Below are 22,750 nucleotides of genomic sequence, written 5' to 3' on the forward strand. Positions count from 1 at the left end.
GAAAGAATATTAGACTCACTAGTTGACGTGTATTGGACGCTTGGCACGATTTGTTTACTTTTGATCTTTGGTAAAATTATAACATTTCTGCTACTTTGAGCTCAATTTCAAGATACTTTTCATTGTGAAACCAATCAAAATCATCTCAATTTCTGTAATATGTCTTCCATTCTATAAAATGAGACCAAGAAAACTAGAATACAACAATAACTACCATATGAAAATACAGTGCAAAGTCGCTGTTTTAATCCAAAAACACGGTCAAAGTTTTTTTTTTCTCATTACGCACTGTGTGCTGCAGGATTTTTTTATACTGTGCACACTGACCACATAGACCCATTCTTTCATATGTAGGCCTACCAGCTTTCTCTCACTAGATTCGAGGGCACTAGAATTTAGGCGTACTAGTACGTCAAAAACCCTGGTGCGTAAGCCGTACTAGTACGGCCGAAACCCTGAAAGGGTTAAGGTACTGTAACTAAATGGAGACAGAAACCTCTGTCAAAAGTTGGCAAATAATTTACTGATCAGTGATAACTAGAAAGTCTATTACCACATTAGACATGAGCAACACCTGGGTATCTTTATACCCAGGTATTGCATATATGTTTAATTCATCAACTTGTCTGTATTGTTTACCATTAATACAGTAAATCTATTATATTGTATTATGGAGGCTGTACTAACAGGTTACAGTACAATTCCTTTTAGTGGTTCAAGGATTATTATTATAATTACTGTTATTATTATATTCAAGGGAAAGTGTAAAACCTACAGGGAACATGTACACAAATAACCTGCACACAGGAGAATAAAACACGATAATGTTTCAGTCCGACTTGGACCGAAATGTCATGAGTTACATTCTGCTATGTGCGGGTTATTTGTGTATTGTTCCAGTCAGAGTTTTGTGAATTTTTATTCTTTAGGGAGCAAGTATATAACACTTAGGGAATGGGAGGCAATCAAGTATGAACCTTTATGACAAGCCTTTCATTAGCATCAAGGAACCCCAGTGAAAGAAGCAGATCACAGAACCTGAACCCAGAATAACACAGAAAAATCTTACCTAGTGGTTTTAACACTGATGGTTTGTGATATGCGTTCCAGCACAATCTCCCCGGTGACGTGGTCAATGATGAGGATGCATTCTTTGGCAACGGGCTTATGGTTTCCCTTGAAGACGGTCTGGGATGTGCCAGAACCCTCAACGTGCGGCACAGTCACAGACACCTGGTGATTTCCTTCCACTTCCACCGTGCCCATTTTCTGTTTGTCAACACTGGCTGGCTTGAAGTCATCTGAAAATATTAAAACATTGAAGAGATACAATACAAAGAGTCAAACATGTTTTAAATAAATTGTACCGCAAGTCCTCATATTACAAACACACTGAGAATCTTCTGTACTGTGTATATCATTAATGTGTATAATATCATTATTAACCCTCTAACTGTCCAAACTAAGACCTACGTTTGCTCGCGTAGCGCTCCAAACGTAGATCTACTTTTTTTTTTACATTCTTTCTTAGGGAGAAAATCAAGGTCGGAGCGCTACACGCGCAAACGTAGATCTACGTTTAGACAGTTTAAGGGTTAAATCAATAATGTGTACAGCCTCTCCTCACTTAGTGACAAACTCGTTAACCAACGCCTCGGACTTACGACGGGCTCTCTGACCAGAATGCATGACTAAATAATGTATATTAGAGCTGATTTCCTCTACTCTGTTTATTACAATATACAGTACACTACTGTATAAACATTTAAAAGTATATCAGAAATGTTATAAATGATGCAAAGGTAACATTAAAATAATATCAAAGATGGTTAACACAAACCCACTACCATTATAGTATGCTCCTCACTTAGCAACGAATTCATTTACAGACGTGATTTTAGGACCGGAACTCCGTTGTTAATTGAGGAGAGGCTGTATATCATTATTATATCATTATACACAATTCAGGTCACCAATGTTTTTGTAATTTGAGGACTTACTGTATACAACTGTACCAATAATGTACTCGAGATCAGTTACAATGATGTCTCTACATTTCCAGCCTACCATGAAGCAAGACTTCTGTGATGACTGACAAGGTCTGAACTGCCAGCAGCTTGCAGGTCAAAATACATATGTAAATATACACAAAAATGTGCAATATACTTTCAATACTCTCTCACATATAAGAAATACCAACACACCCATGTCTTTAAACCTTGAACTGTCCAAACGTAGATCTACGTTGATGTCCGCAGCGCTCCAACCTTCATTTTCTCCATTTGAAAGCATGCAAAATCGGATATAGATCTACGTTCGGAGCACTATGCACATCAACGTAGATCTACGTTTCGACAATTTAAGGGTTAAGAAGGAAATTGTAAAGTTCCTCCAAGTAGTTCCTGATCAAGTGGGTCTTGATGGTTAAGTTGATTTAGTGCTGAGAGCACCAATTGCCAGACATATGTACTACACGATCCGTTATATATTTGTTAGTGGCTCTGAGTATGATCTTCCCCACAGCCTAGTCTGAGACCAAGCCTCCTATACAACTATTTCTTTTCTGCAGTATACAAAATGTAGTTTACTTGTAATTCAAATTCAAAGTTTATTCTCTATAAGGATTACAATGCTGAGTTTACAGAATTTGGTTATTGTGTGGTTTACATGTAGTAAAATACTGATTACAGAGGGTGCCACTAGAACATACTTCAGTGCATTTCGTACATATCGGGCAGGATGAAACGAAAATATTGCAAAATTCATAACTATTAACAAGCTCCCTGGACAATACTGTAATGTGTATACTGAAAACAAGTAAAAGTTCGTAAGATTACTTGTCATCTTAGCCATTTATCAGACAGTAAAAAGATCAGCAATTTTGCCAGTAAAAAAATTTACAGGTTTACATAGCATACTTATTTGACAGGACAGTAAAGCCTTCCTAGACGGTTGTTGTCTACCAGCCCACTACTTAATGATCTTTAGACAACCAATAAACTGGAAAAATAAATGTCTGATAAAACAGACCTCATAAAGTGGACATCAGCAAAAAGGACAAAAGAAAAAAAAATTGACTGGACATAGGCTCAAATACAGTGGACCCCGGGTTTACGATATTATTTCATTCCAGAAGTATGTTCAGGTGCCAGTACTGACCGAATTTGTTCCCATAAGGAATATTGTGAATTAGATTAGTCCATTTCTGATCCCAAACATACACGTACAAATGCACTTACATAAATACACTTACATAATTGGTCGCATTGGGAGCTGATCGTAAACCGGGGGTCCACTGTATATGTTTAATGGGATGTCCAATTAAAGAAGCCATGAAGCAGAGCAAATATGTTACACAGAATGACTATTCAGTCCAGTTGTACCAACTCGCAAGTTCGTACTTTGCAAGCATTATCCTGGACTTGTCTATTTTCTTTGTTCCTGGGTAACAGGGCTACTAACTCGACCCACATCAGTTTGTTATTGTACGTGCGTGCGCTACCACCACTAATTTCATCTCAAAATTTCCCCTTTACAGTGTTTTTAATCAGGGCAGCATGTCAGAAAAATAACTTCCAGCAAAGATAAGTGCATTACCCACATTATGAATGTGGGTGTGTTGTGGAAAGTGTGCCCACCTACATGTGGCTGCAGGGGTCGTGCCACAGCTCCTGGCACAGTTCTTACCAGGAAATAAACACATTCAAAATGAAATTTGTAGTTTTTTTATGTGGTACAAATATAGTGTACAAGTTTATTCAGGTATACACATATACAGTTACATAGATTATCATACATAGCAGCATATATGTAGAGAACCTGGGATAACCCAAAAAAGTAAAACAAAGTGACTTATTTCCATTGGGGTCCTCGACTTACAATAAGGTTATGCTCCGACAAACCCATCATAAGTTGAAGACGTCGTAAATCGAATATGAACATTATAATCTAAATAACTAAATAACTACCATCATTGAATAAATAAATAAATTACTATAACTAAATACCAGTAGTGGAAAGCAAATAAATGAATATAAGTTACGGACTTTCTGCCTTCATATTGGGTAATTATCTCACGTTCCATCTCCAAAGTACAGTGGACCCCGGGTTTACGACATTATTTCATTCCAGAAGTACGTTCAGGTGCCAGTACTGACCGAATTTGTTCCCATAAGAAATATTGTGAATTAGATTAGTCCATTTCAGACCCCCAAACATACACGTACAAACACACTTACATAAATACACTTACATAATTGGTCGCACTGGGAGCTGATCGTAAACCGGGGGTCCACTGTAATTGCTTTTGCACCATCGTAAAGTTGAAATAACGGAAGTCAAGGAGCACCTTCATTGTACATGCAGTAAAGTATTATTACGCACAAAATAGCCACTAGTATGCAATGCATTTGGGTTTAATAACCCAGGATAACCCAGTAAACTAGATAAACCTTGGTAATTGATAACGAGAAATTTATTTAAATGTGAATAAATGCTACGACATATTTATTATGAAACGTTTCAGGCGTTACCAAGTGCTTGCTCACGTGTTTTTTTAAAAAAAGCCAAAAATCCACCACGTCTGGCCTATCTGCTTGGCAGCACCAGTGATCATCTCCCCCAGGATGCGACCCACGCCGGTCAATCATTACATCCTGTTACGTAAACAAGAAAACGTGCCACACATTTCCCCTTCCTGGGATCAAACCCAGACTAGACATGATCCAAAATCCCGACCATTATCCCTCTGGGGTTAATTCGAAAAAATCTTTTAAGGTGCCATCTAGCAGTAAAATATATTTTTTTTTACATTCACAGCAGAGTGCTAAACCCACAGGGGTAACAGCACCTGGGAAATGAGTTAGAGTTGATCCAAGAAAGGAGTGACTCCCATTCCATGGACCAAGAGCCCCTCACCAAGCAGCCTAAAGGGGATAATATAAATGCAGTAAACCCATAGGGGTGCCAGAGGCGAATGACTTACATTTCTTGGTATGATCTCCTTCCTTGGATGAAGAGCCTCACCAACACCGAGGAACGAGATAAACGAAGGCTGTAAACCCATATGGGGAATAACCAAAGTGATAAACCCGTATGGAGAATAACAAAACCTGTAAACCTGTATGGAGACTACGGACAAAAAGCTGTAAACCTGTATGGAGACTACGGACAAAAAGCTGTAAACCTGTATGGAGACTACGGACAAAAAGCTGTAAACCTGTATGGAGACTACGGACAAAAAGCTGTAAACCCGTATGGTGACTACAAACAAAAAGCTATAAACCCATATGGAAACTACAAACAAAAATGCTGTAAATCCGTATGGAGTTGCAAACAAAAAACTGTAAACCCGTATGGTGACTACTAACAAAAAGCTGTAAACCCGTATGGTGACTACTAACAAAAAGCTGCAAACCCATATGGAGACCATAAACAAAAAAGCTGTAAACCCGTAGGGGTTCTAGGGGCTTACATATTAAGTGTGTGTGAAGCCACCCCCTCCCCTTCCTCGGATCAAGACCCCCTCACCGGCGCCGAGGGAACCCAAGGGAAGATCAAGAAAGCGGTAAACCCGTACGGGATGGTGGGAGTGACTTACATCTTATGGTGTGATAGGCTCCTTCCTTGTAGTTCTTATTAAATGTTTCTCCCAGCTTCAGGTCCTTCACTTCACCATCTAGGCCTAGTTTATCCGCCATTATCACCAAAAAAAACGAAAATCTTCACCCCCCCCAAATCAAAAATTTCCACGGGAAAAAAAAAAATTCTGAGTAGGCCTGATTATGGGAGTCTAGGCCTCCCAGATGTGCCTATATAATACCCAGTATTATGTGACACAACCCATGGAGGCGCCCACACTCAGCTCACAGGAGTATGGAGTCCAAATGGTGACCCAGGAGCTGCACTTTCACATAAGTCACGACCACTACAACAGCTGCTCAGGCCTCCATAAATAATTTTCAAAAATTCTCTATTATGGCCTGCAATAACCACTGTTATGAGCCTCGGAATTATTAATAACTTTATTATATACGTTATGTGCTTAAAAGTTACGTTAAATAGATATATTTTCCATTTTCCGACTTAAAATATTTTGTGAATGTCAGGGCGGCCAGAGGCGGGAAGTTCAAAATGGCGGCACTTTTAATATTGTGTCCAGGAGAGTGTAGTACCATGATGAAGGCTGCACCAGACACACAGGTACGTGAAAAACGACAGGGAGATAGTAATGGAAGTAGTTGTGGTAGTGGTAGTAGTAGTAGTAGTAGTAGTAGTAGTAGTAGTAGTAGTAGTGAAGAATTGAGACACTTATGCAACACATGGGAATCTTTATTGAAGAAACGTTTCGCCACACAGTGGCTTCATCAGTCCAATACAAAGTAGAAATGGGTATGGAGAGTAGAAGTTTGAGGTAATCAGTCCCTCAACCTGGAATCGATGTGTTCAGTCCATCACTCTTGTAAGAAGTGCAGCATAGGACGAACGAACGAACAAGTGCAGGTAAGATCCCAATGGGATGAGCTGGGAAGACGGGACAGACGAAGAATAGCGCTGGAGAGGAGTGTTCTTAGTCGTAGAAATAGAGCCAGAGCTTAACCCAGCAGCGAAGGCGATCGTGGGACAGACTTGAGAACAGGAACAGATAGTCTCAGTCGCGTTGGTCTTGTAGCAGTAGGTTAGTCACAGGACGAGGTAGGAAACGATGATAACTCTGGTGAGTTGGAGAGGTGGCATCTACGTTGAGATATGCGGGCTTTTGCTTGTCCTAGCGCCCGGTCTTGGATCCACTTTGAAGTCGCCGGAATGCAGTTTTTGATACGAGAGTACACTCGATTGTATGAGTTTGTTGGTCACATCCAGGGGCAACGGTATATTTCATAGTGAAATTAAGACATGTGCAACATCTGGGTATCTTTATTGTAGACGTTTCGCCATCCAGTAGCTTCATCAATACAAATTCCAGGACATAACAGGACATAACCACTGGATGGCGAAAGGTCTACAATAAAGATACCCAGATGTTGCACATGTGTCTTAATTTCATCTTGTCGGTATTATATACCATTCTTGCACAACATATTTCATAGTCCCATGTTTGATCTGATAGACTGCCAGGGCGGCAACCGGTGATATGAGTAGTGGGTTACTTGTGTAAATGGTGAGAGGGCCAGTGGATCTGATCGGTTGTTCCTCTTCTGCAGGTTGAGGTGACTCAATACGTAAAGGTGGTTGTGTCGAGGCTTGCTTAGTTGATCGTGGTTGTGGCGAAGGTGGGGCTGATGTTTCAGGAGGTGGAAATATAAACACATATGCAGTATAATATGATCCTTTATTGACTACGTTTCGCCCACACAGTGGGCTTTCTCAAGTCACAAACAGATCTTCCTGGGGTGGAAGGGACGCGAGTATTTATAGTCAGGTTCAGAATGCTGAGGTCAGGTGGAGAATGCTGCATCTGATGATGTACCGAGTGGGGTTATAGAGTCTAAAATCTTGGGTAGCTTGGAAATGAGATTGGATAAATTTGTGAGCAGACCTTCTACAATCCAGTTCACACTTGAAGAAGTCGACAACACTCTTCCTTTCCTTGATGTTCTGCTCTGCAAAGTTGACCACGAACTTCGTTTTAAAGTCTATCGAAAACCCATCAACCAAAACGATCTTCTCCACTTCTACTCTCGCCACGACACCAAAACAAAACGTGGTGTAATTATAGGCTTCTTCCTGCGTGCACTCAGAATCTGCAGCAATGAGTTTCTTGAAGAAGAATGCACGATAATTGAACAAGTATTTTCTAAACTCCACTATCCTCGTCACTTCATCAGAGACTGTAGACGGCGGGCATTAAACATCTTCAACACACCCAGAGAAGACACTGCCGAGAAGAGATACATAATCCTCCCCACCAACTTCATTGCCAAACACGTTTCCAACATCTTTTCCAATACCTCATTCCAAGTATCTACCTCCACAACCACGACCATCAAGGACATTACCAGTGATAGACAGGACAAGCTTCCACCCTCTGCAGGGGTATACATAATCCACATATGCAACAGTTAGGTATCTTTATTTCGAAACGTTTCGCCTACACAGTAGGCTTCTTCAGTCGAGTACAGAAAAGTTGATAGAAGCAGAAGATACTTGAAGACGATGTAATCAGTCCATCACCCTTAAAGTTTTGAGGTGGTCAGTCCCTCAGTCTGGAGAAGAGCATTGTTCCATGGTATGAAACAATATGGAGATGAAGCGACAGGATGGAGCCTTATATATAGCGCCAAGAGTTGAGACGTAGGTCACTAGGAGAGGTAAGAACTCAGATGTTGAGAGGACAGGTCCCTCTCAAATCCAGCCGTTCTCACTAGTAGAGGTTGTCGAAGTTGATTGTAGGTCTGTACCAAGATACCCTTGTGTTGCAGTGTCAGACAGATTGAACATTAAAATGGTATAAAATACCGACAGGTTGTTAGGTAAGACACATATGCAACAGTTAGGTATCTTTATTTCGAAACGTTTCGCCTACACAGTAGGCTTCTTCAGTCGAGTACAGAAAAGTTGATAGAAGCAGAAGATACTTGAAGACGATGTAATCAGTCCATCACCCTTAAAGTTTTGAGGTGGTCAGTCCCTCAGTCTGGAGAAGAGCATTGTTCCATGGTATGAAACAATATGGAGAGGAAGCGACAGGATGGAGCCTTATATATAGCGCCAAGAGTTGAGACGTAGGTCACTAGGAGAGGTAAGAACTCAGATGTTGGGAGGACAGGTCCCTCTGGATTTGAGAGGTGAGGTGAAGCAGGCGGAGGCGGGGTCATAGTGGTACCATCCACTAGTCGAAGTAGGTCTTCGTCCAAAGGTTGAACAAGTGTTCAATGGTTTTTCAAACCATTCATCACAACTGTCAGACACTGCAGCATCATGGGATCTTGTTACAAAGAATTCTTCAACACTTGTTCAACCTTTGGACGAAGACCTACTTCGACTAGTGGATGGTACCACTATGACCCCGCCTCCGCCTGCTTCACCTCACCTCACTACAGTATATAAGCCACGTCTACGGCACTATGCTGTACATTCTACAACATTGATGGACTGAACACATCGACTCCAGGTTGAGGGACTGATTACCTCATTCTCCTCCTCTCCTTACGCCTTCCTCTTTGTATTGGACTGATGAAGCCACTGTGTGGCGAAACGTTTCCTGAATAAAGATTCCCATATGCTGCATAAGTGTCTCAATCTTCAACTTGTCGGTTTTTCAAACCATTCATCACATACTTGGGAATTCTTCGCTTGCCTAATTCTTGGGCACGACCTACTTCAACATTGAACAAATGTTACACGACCTATGACTGCTACACCTCTCCTGCCAACGGTTTATAAGCTCCTTCTTAGCACGTATGCCGTATTCTATTCAAGATTGATAGACTGACCACATCGACTCAAGGTTGAGGGACTGATTACCTCATTCTCCTCCTGTTCTTCAAGATTCTCCTTTGTATGGACTGATGAAGCCACTGTGTGGCGAAACGTTTCCTCAATAAAGATACCCAAGTGTTGCACATGTGTCTAATTTATCACACACAGACTCATGGAACTCCGTGTTCATCATGAACTGCAAGAAGCCTCTATCACGAGCCTTTTCCAACCTATGGAGAGGGAGCATGGACACGGGGGTCGTCCCACAGTTACTAAAAACAACAGACATAGCCCCACTCCACAAAGGGGGCAGTAAAGCAATAGCAAAGAACTACAGACCGATAGCACTAACATCCCATATCATAAAAATCTTTGAAAGGGTCCTAAGAAGCAAGATCACCACCCATCTAGAAACTCATCAGTTACACAACCCAAAGCAACATGGGTTTAGAACAGGTCGCTCCTGTCTGTCTCAACTATTGGATCACTACGACAAGGTCCTAGATGCACTAGAAGACAAAAAGAATGCAGATGTAATATATACAGACTTTGCAAAAGCCTTCGACAAGTGTGACCATGGCGTAATAGCGCACAAAATGCGTGCTAAAGGAATAACAGGAAAAGTCGGTCGATGGATCTATAATTTCGTCACTAACAGAACACAGAGAGTAGTAGTCAACAGAGTAAAGTCCGAGGCAGCTACAGCACAGGCACAGTACTCGCTCCCATCTTGTTCCTCATCCTCATATCAGACATAGACAAGGATGTCAGCTACAGCACCGTGTCTTCCTTTGCAGATGACACCCGAATCTGCATGACAGTGTCTCCCATTGCAGACACTGCAAGGCTCCAGGCAGACATCAACCAAATCTTTCAGTGGGCTGCAGAAAACAATATGAAGTTCAACGATGAGAAATTTCAATTACTCAGATATGGTAAACATGAGGAAATTAAATCTTCATCAGAGTACAAAACAAATTCTGGCCACAAAATAGAGCGAAACACCAACGTCAAAGACCTGGGAGTAGTGATCATGTCGGAGGATCTCACCTTCAAGGACCATAACATTGTATCAATCGCAGCTGCTAGAAAAATGACAGGATGGATAATGAGAACCTTCAAAACTAGGGATGCCAAGCCCATGATGACACTCTTTAGGTCACTTGTTCTATCTAGGCTGGAATATTGCTGCACACTAACAGCACCTTTCAAGGCAGGTGAAATTGCTGACCTAGAAAATGTACAGAGAACCTTCATGCCGTGCATAATGGAGATAAAACACCTCAATTACTGGGAGCGCTTGAGGTTCCTGAACCTGTATTCCCTGGAACGCAGGCGGGAGAGATACATGATTATATACACCTGGAAAATCCTAGAGGGACTAGTACCGAACTTGCACACGAAAATCACTCACTACGAAAGCAAAAGACTTGGCAGACGATGCAACATCCCCCCAATGAAAAGCAGGGGTGTCACTAGCACGTTAAGAGACCATACAATAAGTGTCAGGGGCCCGAGACTGTTCAACTGCCTCCCAGCATACATAAGGGGAATTACCAACAGACCCCTGGCAGTCTTCAAGCTGGCACTGGACAAGCACCTAAAGTCGGTTCCTGACCAGCCGGGCTGTGGCTCTGATCCACCAGGAGGCCTGGCCACAGACCGGGCCGCGGGGGCGTTTACCCCCGGAACTCTCTCCAGGTAAACTCCAGGTAAATACTCCTGAGGGTGTGCTTACTGACAGAGCAGGAAACAGTGGATGCCATGAATCTGCAGATTATCAGAGCAGACAGAGCCCAGTCCCCAGCTCAGGAAACAGCTGAGATGGAGTAACCTCTGTCGCTTATGAGGCACACTAGCTGAACTGTCCGGAACAGTGCTTGAGCAGCATATGCTGCAACAGTGAAGAATCAATTCTCCTTCAGGAGCCAGAGACGGGTCATCTCAAGATTAAGACCCGTGCCAGGACCCTGGTCTTGGCGAGCATTGTACATACATACATCGACGAAAGACTCATTCATTGTTGTCTGTACTGACGATTATGAAGCCTCAAAGCTTATGGCCGACACCTCTGTGAAAACCCTCAGAGACCGACAGTCCACCATCTCCCCTTCACCTAATTCCTGGCGAAACGTTCCGTTTTCGTCAAACGGCTGGACAAACTCGTCACTTCTTTATCGGCTGAAGATCTCAAGACCTCTATCGAGGAACAAAATACCTGGGCGTCGACTGAACATATCACCAAAATTCCCAACGCCTCTACAATGATCAAGCTAACCTTCTCCAACATCGACATGGCTACAAGAGCACTTCCTGACGGCCTATCTCCTACTATCATATCCATATCCATCTACTATCATAACCATATCCATCTAAGTCACATAGAACCCGAACGTTTCGCCCACATCTCGCCATGCTGGACCTGCTACTCCTATCACCACTCAACGCCTTTTCTACTTTGTATTGGACTGATGAAGCCACTGTGTGGCGAAACGTTTCCTCAATAAAGATACCCAAGAGTTGCACATGTGTCTAATTTATCAACATGTCGGTTCTCTGAACCATTCATCTACAAAGCTGTCAGACACTGCAACTTCTTGGGATCTTAATACTTGAAAGTTAAGACACTTGTGCAACATCTGGTTATCTTTATTGTAAACGTTTCGCCATCCAGTGGCTTTATCAATACAAATTCTTGGACATAATTAGAAAACAGAAGAACTATATACAAAAGATGAGGTAATCAGTCCCTCAGCCTTGGAGGTGGTGTTTACAACACCGTGGTTGTAGAGGTTCTGAAGCACAGGTAAGGAGACTGGCACTTATATAGGCGTCAGTGAAGAGAGACGTGCAGCAGACGAGGGCATAGTCACTGGTAGGCGGGATTCCCCAGTGGAAGTAGGTCCTTCCCAAATTGATGGGCTAGTTGTAGAAGTCGTGAAGAAGGTCATGTAGATGTTCTCTGAATCAAGATACCATGATGTTGCAGTGCCTGACAAGTTGTGCAAGACAGGTATACAATACCGACAAGATGAAAGTTAAGACACTTGTGCACTTGTATTGATAAAGCCAATGGAGGGCGAAACGTTTACAATAAAGATAACCAGATGTTGCACAAGTGTCTTAACTTTCATCTTGTCGGTATTGTATACCTGTCTTGCACATCTTAATACTTAGGAATTCTTCGCTTGTCTAATTCTTGGGCACGACCTACTTCCACATTGAACAAATGTGACACCACCTATGACTGCTGCACTTCTACCTGGAGTTTACCTGGAGAGAGTTCCGGGGGTCAACGCCCCCGCGGCCCGGTCTGTGACCAGGCCTCCTGGTGGATCAGAGGCTGATCAACCAGGCTGTTGCTGCTGGCTGCACGCAAACCAACGTACGAGCCACAGCCCGGCTGATCAGGAACTGACTTTAGGTGCTTGTCCAGTGCCAGCTTGAAGACTGCCAGGGGTCTGTTGGTAATCCCCCTTATGTGTGCTGGGAGGCAGTTGAGCAGTCTCGGGCCCCTGACACTTATTGTATGGTCTCTTAACGTGTTAGTGACACCCCTGCTTTTCATTGGGGGATGGTGCATCGTCTGCCAAGTCTTTTGCTTTCGTAGTGAGTGATTTTCGTGTGCAAGTTCGGTACTAGTCCCTCTAGGATTTTCCAGGTGAATATAATCATGTATCTCTCCCTCCTGCGTTCCAGGGAATACAGGTTTAGGAACCTCAAGCGCTCCCAGTGATTGAGGTGTTTTATCTCCGTTATGCGCGCCGTGAAAGTCCTCTGTACATTCTCTAGGCCGGCAATTTCACCTGCCTTGAAAGGTGCCGTTAGTGTGCAGCAATATTCCAGCCTAGATAGAACAAGTGACCTGAAGAGTGTCATCATGGGCTTGGCCTCCCTAGTTTTGAAGGTTCTCATTATCCATCCTGTCGTTTTTCTAGCAGATGCGATTGATACAATGTTATGGTCCTTGAAGGTGAGATCCTCCGACATGATCACTCCCAGGTCTTTGACGTTGGTGTTTCGCTCTATTTTGTGGCCAGAATTTGTTTTATACTCTGATGAAGATTTAATTTCCTCATGTTTACCATATCTGAGTAATTGAAATTTCTCATCGTTGAACTTCATATTGTTTTCTGCAGCCCACTGAAAGATTTGGTTGATGTCCGCCTGGAGCCTTGCAGTGTCTGCAATGGAAGACACTGTCATGCAGATTCGGGTGTCATCTGCAAAGGAAGACACGGTGCTGTGGCTGACATCCTTGTCTATGTCGGATATGAGGATGAGGAACAAGATGGGAGCGAGTACTGTGCCTTGTGGAACAGAGCTTTTCACCGTAGCTGCCTCGGACTTTACTCTGTTGACGACTACTCTCTGTGTTCTGTTAGTGAGGAAATTATAGATCCATCGACCGACTTTTCCTGTTATTCCTCTCCTGCCATACGGTTTATAAGCTGCTTCTCCGCTCATATGCCGTATTCTATTCAAGATTGATGGACTGAACACATCGACTCAAGGTTGAGAGACTGATTACCTCATTCTCCTCCTGTTCTTCAAGTTTCTCCTACAATACCGACAGGTTGTTAGGCAAGACACATATGCAACAGTTAGACAACTTTATTCCGAAACGTTTCGCCTACACAGTAGGCTTCTTCAGTCGAATACAGAAAGTAGGCAGGAACAGTAGAGATGCGAAGACGATGTAATCAGTCCATCACCCTTGAAGTCGTAGAATTTGAGGTTGTCAGTCCCTCAGCCTGGAGAAGTTCAGTTCCATAGTCAAGAACTAACTGAAGATCAAGCGACAGTGCGGAGACTTAAATACTGTCGGAAGGAGAGGTGCAGAGTAGTAGTAATAAAGTTGGTAGAATTACCGACAATATGTAAAGTAAAAGGACACAAGTGCAACTAATGTGACATTTATTGTGGCAACGTTTCGCTCTCCAGGAGCTTTATCAAGCCATTACAAACAATACATGGACAAAGAGGGTATATAAAGGCTCAGAGTGAGGTGCAATACTAGTGAGGTACCACTTCGATGTTCACTAGTGGTAGTAGTAGTAGTAGTAGTGACAAAAGTAATACAATATGGTAGAGCAATTAATTCGTACATGAGTAAAAGGATATAAAAGCTATTACTTGGGTAACATAAAAATAGGTTGGACAAAATTGACTGGAAAGATGCAGTTTGTTTCAGTGTTCACTCTCTGTAATGTGCTTTGTGTAGTATAACAGGAAAGACTATGTGATGGCAGGGTTTACTGTTTTCAGGAGGATTCTTGCTAAGACTTCGGAGATGGTGAAGCTGCCGTTGTTTTGTTTAATTGTATTCGAAACAGCGATCAGTGCTGATTCGAGGCACTTGCGTCTGCGGAAATTAGTTTCTTTGATCACTAATTGGGCGTCTCTGAATTTCATGAGATGATTGGTGGAATTTCGGTGCTGTACACAGGCGTTCTTCAAGTTATCGTTCCTACATGCGTAAACGTGTTCATTGAGGCGGGTGTCGAGGTTTCTTGCTGTGTCACCTACGTAAATCTTGTCACAGTCTCCACAGGGTATAGTGTAAACTCCTGCATTGACTGGTTCGTGGTGCTTGGATTTTGTCCTGGTTAGATCCTTTATTGAAGTGCTAGAAGCGATGGCGACTCTGGTCTTAGCTTGTGAAAGTACTTTTGAGACGTTCAGTGCAACCTGGCTGTTGGGAAGAATTGTAACTTTGTTGGGAGTGGTGTTGATGCGTGGAGAATTAATGATATTAAGAGCTCTTTTCTTGCAGTCTTTGATGAAAAAAGAAGGAAAATGTAACTCAGTGAATGTTTGGTGAATGTAAGTACATTCCTCGTCAAGAAACTCAGGACTACAAATTCGGTATTACGCTCTTAGGAAAAACCCGATGATGATGCCTCTTTTGGTCTTGGTATCTTGACTGGAATAGAAGTGCGTGAGATCATTTTTATTGGTGGGTTTCCGATAAACTTGAAATCTTAGGTTGTTGTCTACTTTGTGAATGAGGACGTCGAGGAAAGGTAGCTTGTCATTGGACTCTTCTTCTAGTGTAAACTGGATCGCCGGTTCAAGGTTCAACTGCGTTGAGCCTTGCCTGAAGATCCCGTACATCAAAACGTTTGGGAGTTATTACGAGGACGTCGTCCACGTAACGTAACCAAGTGACGCTTGAAGGGATGATGTTGGCGAAGTGTTCGGACTCTAGGTGTTCCATGTATAAGTTGGCTAGGACGGCACTGATGGGGGACCCCATTCCCATGCCGTAGGTTTGTTTGTAGAGCTTGTTATTGAAAGAAAAACAGTTGAAATTAACAAAGAGTTCAATCAAGTCAACAAAATCTCCGGGAGGAAGAGGAAGATTAAGGTCCTGATGGCTTTCTTGGTAAGTACTTTTGTGAAGAGGGAAGTCATATCCAAACTGCTTAGTTTCTTGTTACGGATAGAGAGGTTACGGATGCGGTTGAGAAGGTCGCCTGAGTGTTTAAGATGAGTGGGGCTGATGGTCCCCAGAAGGCAGGACAGATGTTTGGCAAGAACTCCGGCTAGTTTGTGTGGAGCACTGCCTATTCCTGACGTGATTGGTCTGAGAGGAATATTGTGTTTATAAGTCTACTCCTGCACAACTCTCCAACTCCAAGCACCCCTTCTCTCCAGCTACCCAAGCTTACTTAACTGAATGTGCCGAAGAACTTTCTAACATCGCTAAGGAAACCTTTGAAACTGCAAGGAATATGAGGGCCAATCTTCAGATTGACCAACACACTGCTGAGCATATTCTCAGCACAGTCACCACAGTTACCTCCAACAGAAGATCAAACTCAATCGCAAACTTCAGTACCTCTGCACCAACAGTCGATGGAAGGAAATGGGGCGCGAATCCCTGATAAACAACTTATCGTCACGCACCTTAACCGACTACGAAAAACAAGCACTGAGTCTGGGACTCAAATTTACCACCAACAAACGCAAACCTAACTATCGACCTGGAGACCTGGAGAGACCTGGAGAGAGTTCCGGGGGTCAACGCCCCCGCGGCCCGGTCTGTGACCAGGCCTCCTGGTGGATCAGAGCCTGATCAACCAGGCTGTTGCTGCTGGCTGCACGCAAACCAACGTACGAGCCACAGCCCGGCTGATCAGGAACTGACTTTAGGTGCTTGTCCAATGCCAGCTTGAAGACTGCCAGGGGTCTGTTGGTAATCCCCCTTATGTGTGCTGGGAGGCAGTTGAACAGTCTCGGGCCCCTGACACTTATTGTATGGTCTCTTAACGTGCTAGTGACACCCCTGCTTTTCACTGGGGGGATGGTGCATCGTCTGCCAAGTCTTTTGCTTTCGTAGTGAGTGATTTTCGTGTGCAAGTTCGGTACTAGTCCCTCTAGGATTTTCCAGGTGTATATAATCATGTATCTCTCCCTCCTGCGTTCCAGGGAATACAGGTTTAGGAACCTCAAGCGTTCCCAGTAATTGAGGTGTTTTATCTCCGTTATGCGCGCCGTGAAAGTTCTCTGTACATTTTCTAGGTCGGCAATTTCACCTGCCTTGAAAGGTGCCGTTAGTGTGCAGCAATATTCCAGCCTAGATAGAACAAGTGACCTGAAGAGTGTCATCATGGGCTTGGCCTCCCTAGTTTTGAAGGTTCTCATTATCCATCCTGTCGTTTTTCTAGCAGATGCGATTGAAACAATGTTATGGTCCTTGAAGGTGAGATCCTCCGACATGATCACTGCCAGGTCTTTGACGTTGGTGTTTCGCTCTATTTTGTGGCCAGAATTTGTTTTGTACTCTGATGAAGATTTAATTTCCTCATGTTTACCATATCTGAGTAATTGAAATTTCTCATCGTTGAACTTCATATTGTTTTCTGCAGCCCACTGAAAGATTTGGTTGATGTCCGCCTGGAGCCTTGCAGTGTCTGCAATGGAAGACACTGTCATGCAGATTCGGGTGTCATCTGCAAAGGAAGACACGGTGCTGTGGCTGACATCCTTGTCTATGTCGGATATGAGGATGAGGAACAAGATGGGAGCGAGTACTGTGCCTTGTGGAACAGAGCTTTTCACCGTAGCTGCCTCGGACTTTACTCTGTTGACGACTACTCTCTGTGTTCTGTTAGTGAGGAAATTATAGATCCATCGACCGACTTTTCCTGTTATTCCTTTAGCACGCATTTTGTGCGCTATTACGCCATGGTCACACTTGTCGAAGGCTTTTGCAAAGTCTGTATATATTACATCTGCATTTTTTTTGTCTTCTAGTGCATTTAGGACCTTGTCGTAGTGATCCAATAGTTGAGACAGACAGGAGCGACCTGTTCTAAACCCATGTTGCCCTGGGTTGTGTAACTGATGGGTTTCTAGATGGGTGGTGATCTTGCTTCTTAGGACCCTTTCAAAGATTTTTATGATATGGGATGTTAGTGTTATTGGTCTGTAGTTCTTTGCTGTTGCTTTACTGCCCCCTTTGTGGAGTGGGGCTATGTCTGTTGTTTTTAGTAACTGTGGGACGACCCCCGTGTCCATGCTCCCTCTCCATAGGATGGAAAAGGCTCGTGATAGGGGCTTCTTGCAGTTCTTGATGAACACAGAGTTCCATGAGTCTGGCCCTGGGGCAGAGTGCATGGGCATGTCATTTATCGCCTGTTCGAAGTCATTTGGCGTCAGGATAACATCGGATAGGCTTGTGTTAATCAAATTTTGTGGCTCTCTCATAAAAAATTCATTTTGATCTTCGACTCTCAGTCTGGTTAGCGGCTTGCTAAAAACTGAGTCATATTGGGACTTGAGTAGCTCACTCATTTCCTTGCTGTCATCTGTGTAGGACCCATCTTGTTTAAGTAGGGGCCCAATACTGGACGTTGTTCTCGATTTTGATTTGGCATAGGAGAAGAAATACTTTGGGTTTCTTTCGATTTCATTTATGGCTTTTAGTTCTTCCCGCGATTCCTGACTCCTAAAGGATTCTTTTAGCTTAAGTTCGAAGCTTGCTATTTCTCTGACCAGTGTCTCCCTTCGCATTTCAGATATATTGACCTCTTTTAGCCGCTCTGTTATTCTTTTCCGTCGCCTGTAAAGGGAGCGCCTGTCTCTATCTATTTTACATCTACTCCTCCTTTTTTTTAGAGGAATAAGCCTTGTGCATACATCGAGTGCCACCGAGTTAATCTGTTCTAGGCATAAGTTGGGGTCTGTGTTGCTTAGTATATCTTCCCAGCTTATATCGGTTAGGACTTGGTTTACTTGGCCCCACTTTATGTTTTTGTTATTGAAGTTGAATTTGGTGAATGCTCCCTCGTGACTAGTCTCATTATGTCGGTCTGGGGCTCCACGCATACATGTCTGAACCTCAATTATGTTGTGATCTGAGTATATTGTTTTTGATATGGTGACATTTCTTATCAGATCATCATTGTTAGTGAAGATGAGGTCTAGTGTATTCTCCAGTCTAGTAGGCTCTATTATTTGCTGGTTTAAATTGAATTTTGTGCAGGGATTTAAAAGCTCGTGTGAGTGTGAGTTTTCATCAGAGCTGCCTCCTGGTGTTATTACTGCAACAATATTATTTGCTATATTCCTCCATTTTAGGTGCCTTAAGTTGAAATCCCCCAGGAGCAAGATGTTGGGTGCAGGAGCTGGAAGATTTTCCAGACAGTGGTCAATTTTTAACAGCTGTTCCTGGAATTGCTGGGATGTTGCATCCGGAGGCTTGTAGACTACCACAATGACCAGGTTTTGGTTCTCGACCTTTACTGCTAAAACTTCCACTACATCATTTGAGGCATTAAGCAGTTCTGTGCAAACAAGTGACTCTGCAATGTACAGGCCAACCCCCCCCCCCCTTTTTGCCTGTTCACTCTGTCACATCTGTATAGGTTGTAACCTGGGATCCATATTTCGTTGTCCAAGTGATCCTTTATGTGGGTCTCAGTGAAAGCCACGAACATTGCCTTTGCCTCTGCAAGCAGTCCACGGATGAAAGGTATTTTGTTGTTTGTTGCTGGCTTTAGACCCTGTATATTTGCAAAGAAGAATGTTATCAGACTGGTGGTATTGTTGGTACTGGGGGAAATTTTTTTTCCGGCATTAGTATCTGTATCTGTTGGTTTGGAGTGGAGGCCATCGACTGTGGTTCCACTCCAGGAATGACTGGATTTGGTGTACGATTTCTGCCATTTCCTGCCAGTTTTTTTCCTTCCTGGCACTAAAAAACCTCTCCCTCTTGAGTGGCTGTGGCTACCCAGGTTTTCCCATGGCCTGGATGTTTTGTATCTTTTTGTCCCCTTTAGATGGTATGCCTGGCAATTTAAGTTATAGCACAGTCTTTCCTGTACTGAAGAGGTACACAGTTCAGGGTGAAAAAGCTTACAGGAAGGGAGTTTGCATTTTCCTGTTGTCATATGGGCATGGCATTTTCTAGGGTGGTCATAGTTGCACGTCCCATCTGTTTTTCCAGATTTCCCATGCCAGCAGATACCAAGTGCATAGTATGTGCACAGGCTTGGTTTCCGTTTGCCTTGGGTTTCTGTGACTGTATTCCCTGTTGGTGCTTGTTTCCCTGTTTTACTTCTATCCTCCCTAGCACCAACAATGGAGCTCCCACCAGTTGTTTTTGGTAATATATCCTCACTATTGCTAGTGGAGTCCTCTTGTTTGCTATTTCCTGCGGTATTTCTAGTTTGCAATATTGGTTTTATCTTATCTTTGACTACACTTGTTTCCCTACTATGGCTCCTGTCCCCTATGAGGTCATTTATATGTATTCCTTCCTGCGTATAATTCCCGACTACATGGACAAAAACTCCAGCTTCACCATTACTGTCTCCCAGGACAGCATCTCCAGCTTCACCATTACTGTCTCCCAGGACAGCACTATCAGCCCCACATTTACTGACTACCAGGACATCACCTCCAGCCTTACAGTTTCTGACTACATGGCCAGTATCAAGGGCAGTACCATTCAGCCCAGGCTTTTTATGTTCCCATCTGTTGCAGAAAGCTTCCAGGTTTTCTATGAAAGCAGCTTTGATGTTGTCCTCTTTTAATACCCTTGTGATTTTAGTCCACAGATTTATCTCATTTGGGCATACCCAAAAACACTTCCCTGTTTTAACACTGCTTATAGCTAATTCTTGGATATCTGCACAATTGGCGTGACACCAATTTCCACAAAAATGACAATTTACCCATGTGGAAGCCCGTTTGTTTGACTGACCACAGACTACACAGAGCTTCATAATGATTTGAATGGTTGATTTACTGCAATTCTACTAGCAACCTCTTGAATATTCTATTAATAACCTCCTTAAATGAAGCTCTAGCTATTTGTATTTCTGTTTCTAACTGTTTTTGTATATTGGACAGCTTACCGTGCACGTTCCTGATTTATATTTGATGTTTGTGTTTATAAGGGCGCCTACAAACCCATCCATTTACAGTCTGCTTTATTGTCCAACGAAACCGTTTGAAACCAGTCAAGGGTTCGGACCAGTCAAGGGTTCGGACCAGTCAAGGGTTCGGACCAGTCGATCTGATCTGATCAGTGGGTCACTTATTTAAAACATACTGGTCGGTGATTTGAGCTAACACATGAAGGATCTACTGGAAATTATCAACTCAATCTAGTTACCAGGAACCATAGACACAGTGACAGCAACTTCCAGAAGGGTTATGTACAGGGCCTTCTCACTGCAGCTTTATGTGAACCTTCTTCTAATCTTCCTACTGGAAATTATCAACTCAATCTAGTCACCAGGAACCATAGACACAGTGACAGCAACTTCCAGAAGGGTTATATACAGGGCCTTCTCACTGCAGCTTTATGTGAACCTTCTTCTTCTAATCTTCCTAGACGATACATCACTGCCCTTAAGAACCTCGCCAACGACCCCAATATTATCGTCACCACCGCCGACAAAGGAGGTGGAGTCGTCATACTCAACACTAGTGACTACAACACTAAAATGATGGACCTTTTGAATGATCAATCTACATACGAACCCATCAGCACTCAACAGTGGGAGACGCTCACCAAAGATTTTCTATACAAAACCAGACAAATACTCAAACGCACTAGAGAAGGGAAGAAACTTCTACACTTGTTACCAAGCAACCCTAAACCAGCACACATGTATGGTTTACCCAAGACCCATAAACACAATATTCCTCTCAGACCAATCACGTCAGGAATAGGCAGTGCTCCACACAAACTAGCCGGAGTTCTTGCCAAACATCTTTCCTGCCTTCTGGGGACCATCAGCCCCGCTCATTTTAAATACTCAGGCGACCTTTTCAACCGCATCCGTAACCTCTCCATCCGTAACAAGAAAGTAAGCAGTTTGGATGTGACTTCCCTCTTCACAAAAGTACCTACCAAAAAAGCCATCGAGGTTCTACGACGTAAATTCAATCAGGACCTTAATCTTCCTCTACCTACCGGAGATTTTGTTGACTTGATTGAACTCTGTGTTAGTTTCAACTGTTTTTCTTTCAATATCAAGCTCTACAAACAAACCTACGGCATGGGAATGGGGTCCCCCATCAGTGCCGTCCTAGCCAACTTATACATGGAACACCTAGAGTCCGAACACTTCGCCAACATCATCCCTTCAAGCGTCACTTGGTTACGTTACGTGGACGACGTCCTCGTAATAACTCCCGAACGTTTTGATGTACGGGATCTTCAGGCAAGGCTCACCGCAGTTGAAACGGCGATCCAGTTTACCCTAGAAGAAGAGTCCAATGACAAGCTACCTTTCCTCGACGTCCTCATTCACAAAGTAGACAACAACCTAAGATTTCAAGTTTATCGGAAACCCACCAATAAAAATGATCTCACACACTTCTATTCCAGTCAAGATACCAAGACCAACAGAGGCATCATCATCGGTTTTTTCCTAAGAGCATACCGAATTTGTAGTCCTGAGTTTCTTGACGAGGAATGTACATACATTCACCAAACATTCACTGAGTTACATTTTCCTTCTTTTTTCATCAAAGACTGCAAGAAAAGAGCTCTTAATATCGTTAACTCTCTACGCATCAACACCACTCCCAACAAAGTTATAATTCTTCCCAACAGCCAGGTTGCACTGAACGTCTCAAAAGTACTTTCACAAGCTAACACCAGAGTCGCCATCGCTTCTAGCACTTCAATAAAGGATCTAACCAGGACAAAATCCAAGCACCACGAACCAGTCAATGCAGGAGTATACACTATACCCTGTGGAGGCTGTGACAAATTTACGTAGGTGAAACAGCAAGAAACCTCGACACCCGCCTCAATGAACACATTCACGCATGTAGGAATGATAACTTGAACAACGCCTGT

The 22,750-nt window shown here is 43.1% G+C and overlaps 1 protein-coding gene across 2 annotated transcripts in view; it reads right to left on the reverse strand.

The window, feature by feature from the left end:
• Positions 1-5,952, reverse strand: part of Eaf (ELL-associated factor) — a 28,159-nt gene extending 22,207 nt beyond the window's left edge. Inside the window, exons 1-2 of one of the 2 annotated variants that reach the window (XM_053795681.2) lie at positions 5,600-5,935; positions 1,070-1,301 (exon numbers count right to left, since the gene is read on the reverse strand). In XM_053795681.2, the coding sequence (XP_053651656.1) occupies positions 1,070-1,301; positions 5,600-5,699 (332 nt within the window). In that variant the 5' untranslated portion in view covers positions 5,700-5,935. Of the gene's footprint in view, positions 1-1,069; positions 1,302-5,599 lie in introns of both variants that reach the window. The other variant, XM_053795682.2, reaches the window with a different exon arrangement.
• Between the last annotated feature and the right edge of the window lie 16,798 nt (positions 5,953-22,750).

The sequence above is a fragment of the Cherax quadricarinatus genome, chromosome 96 (genome assembly GCF_038502225.1).
Source record: "Cherax quadricarinatus isolate ZL_2023a chromosome 96, ASM3850222v1, whole genome shotgun sequence".
Lineage (NCBI taxonomy): Eukaryota > Metazoa > Arthropoda > Malacostraca > Decapoda > Parastacidae > Cherax > Cherax quadricarinatus.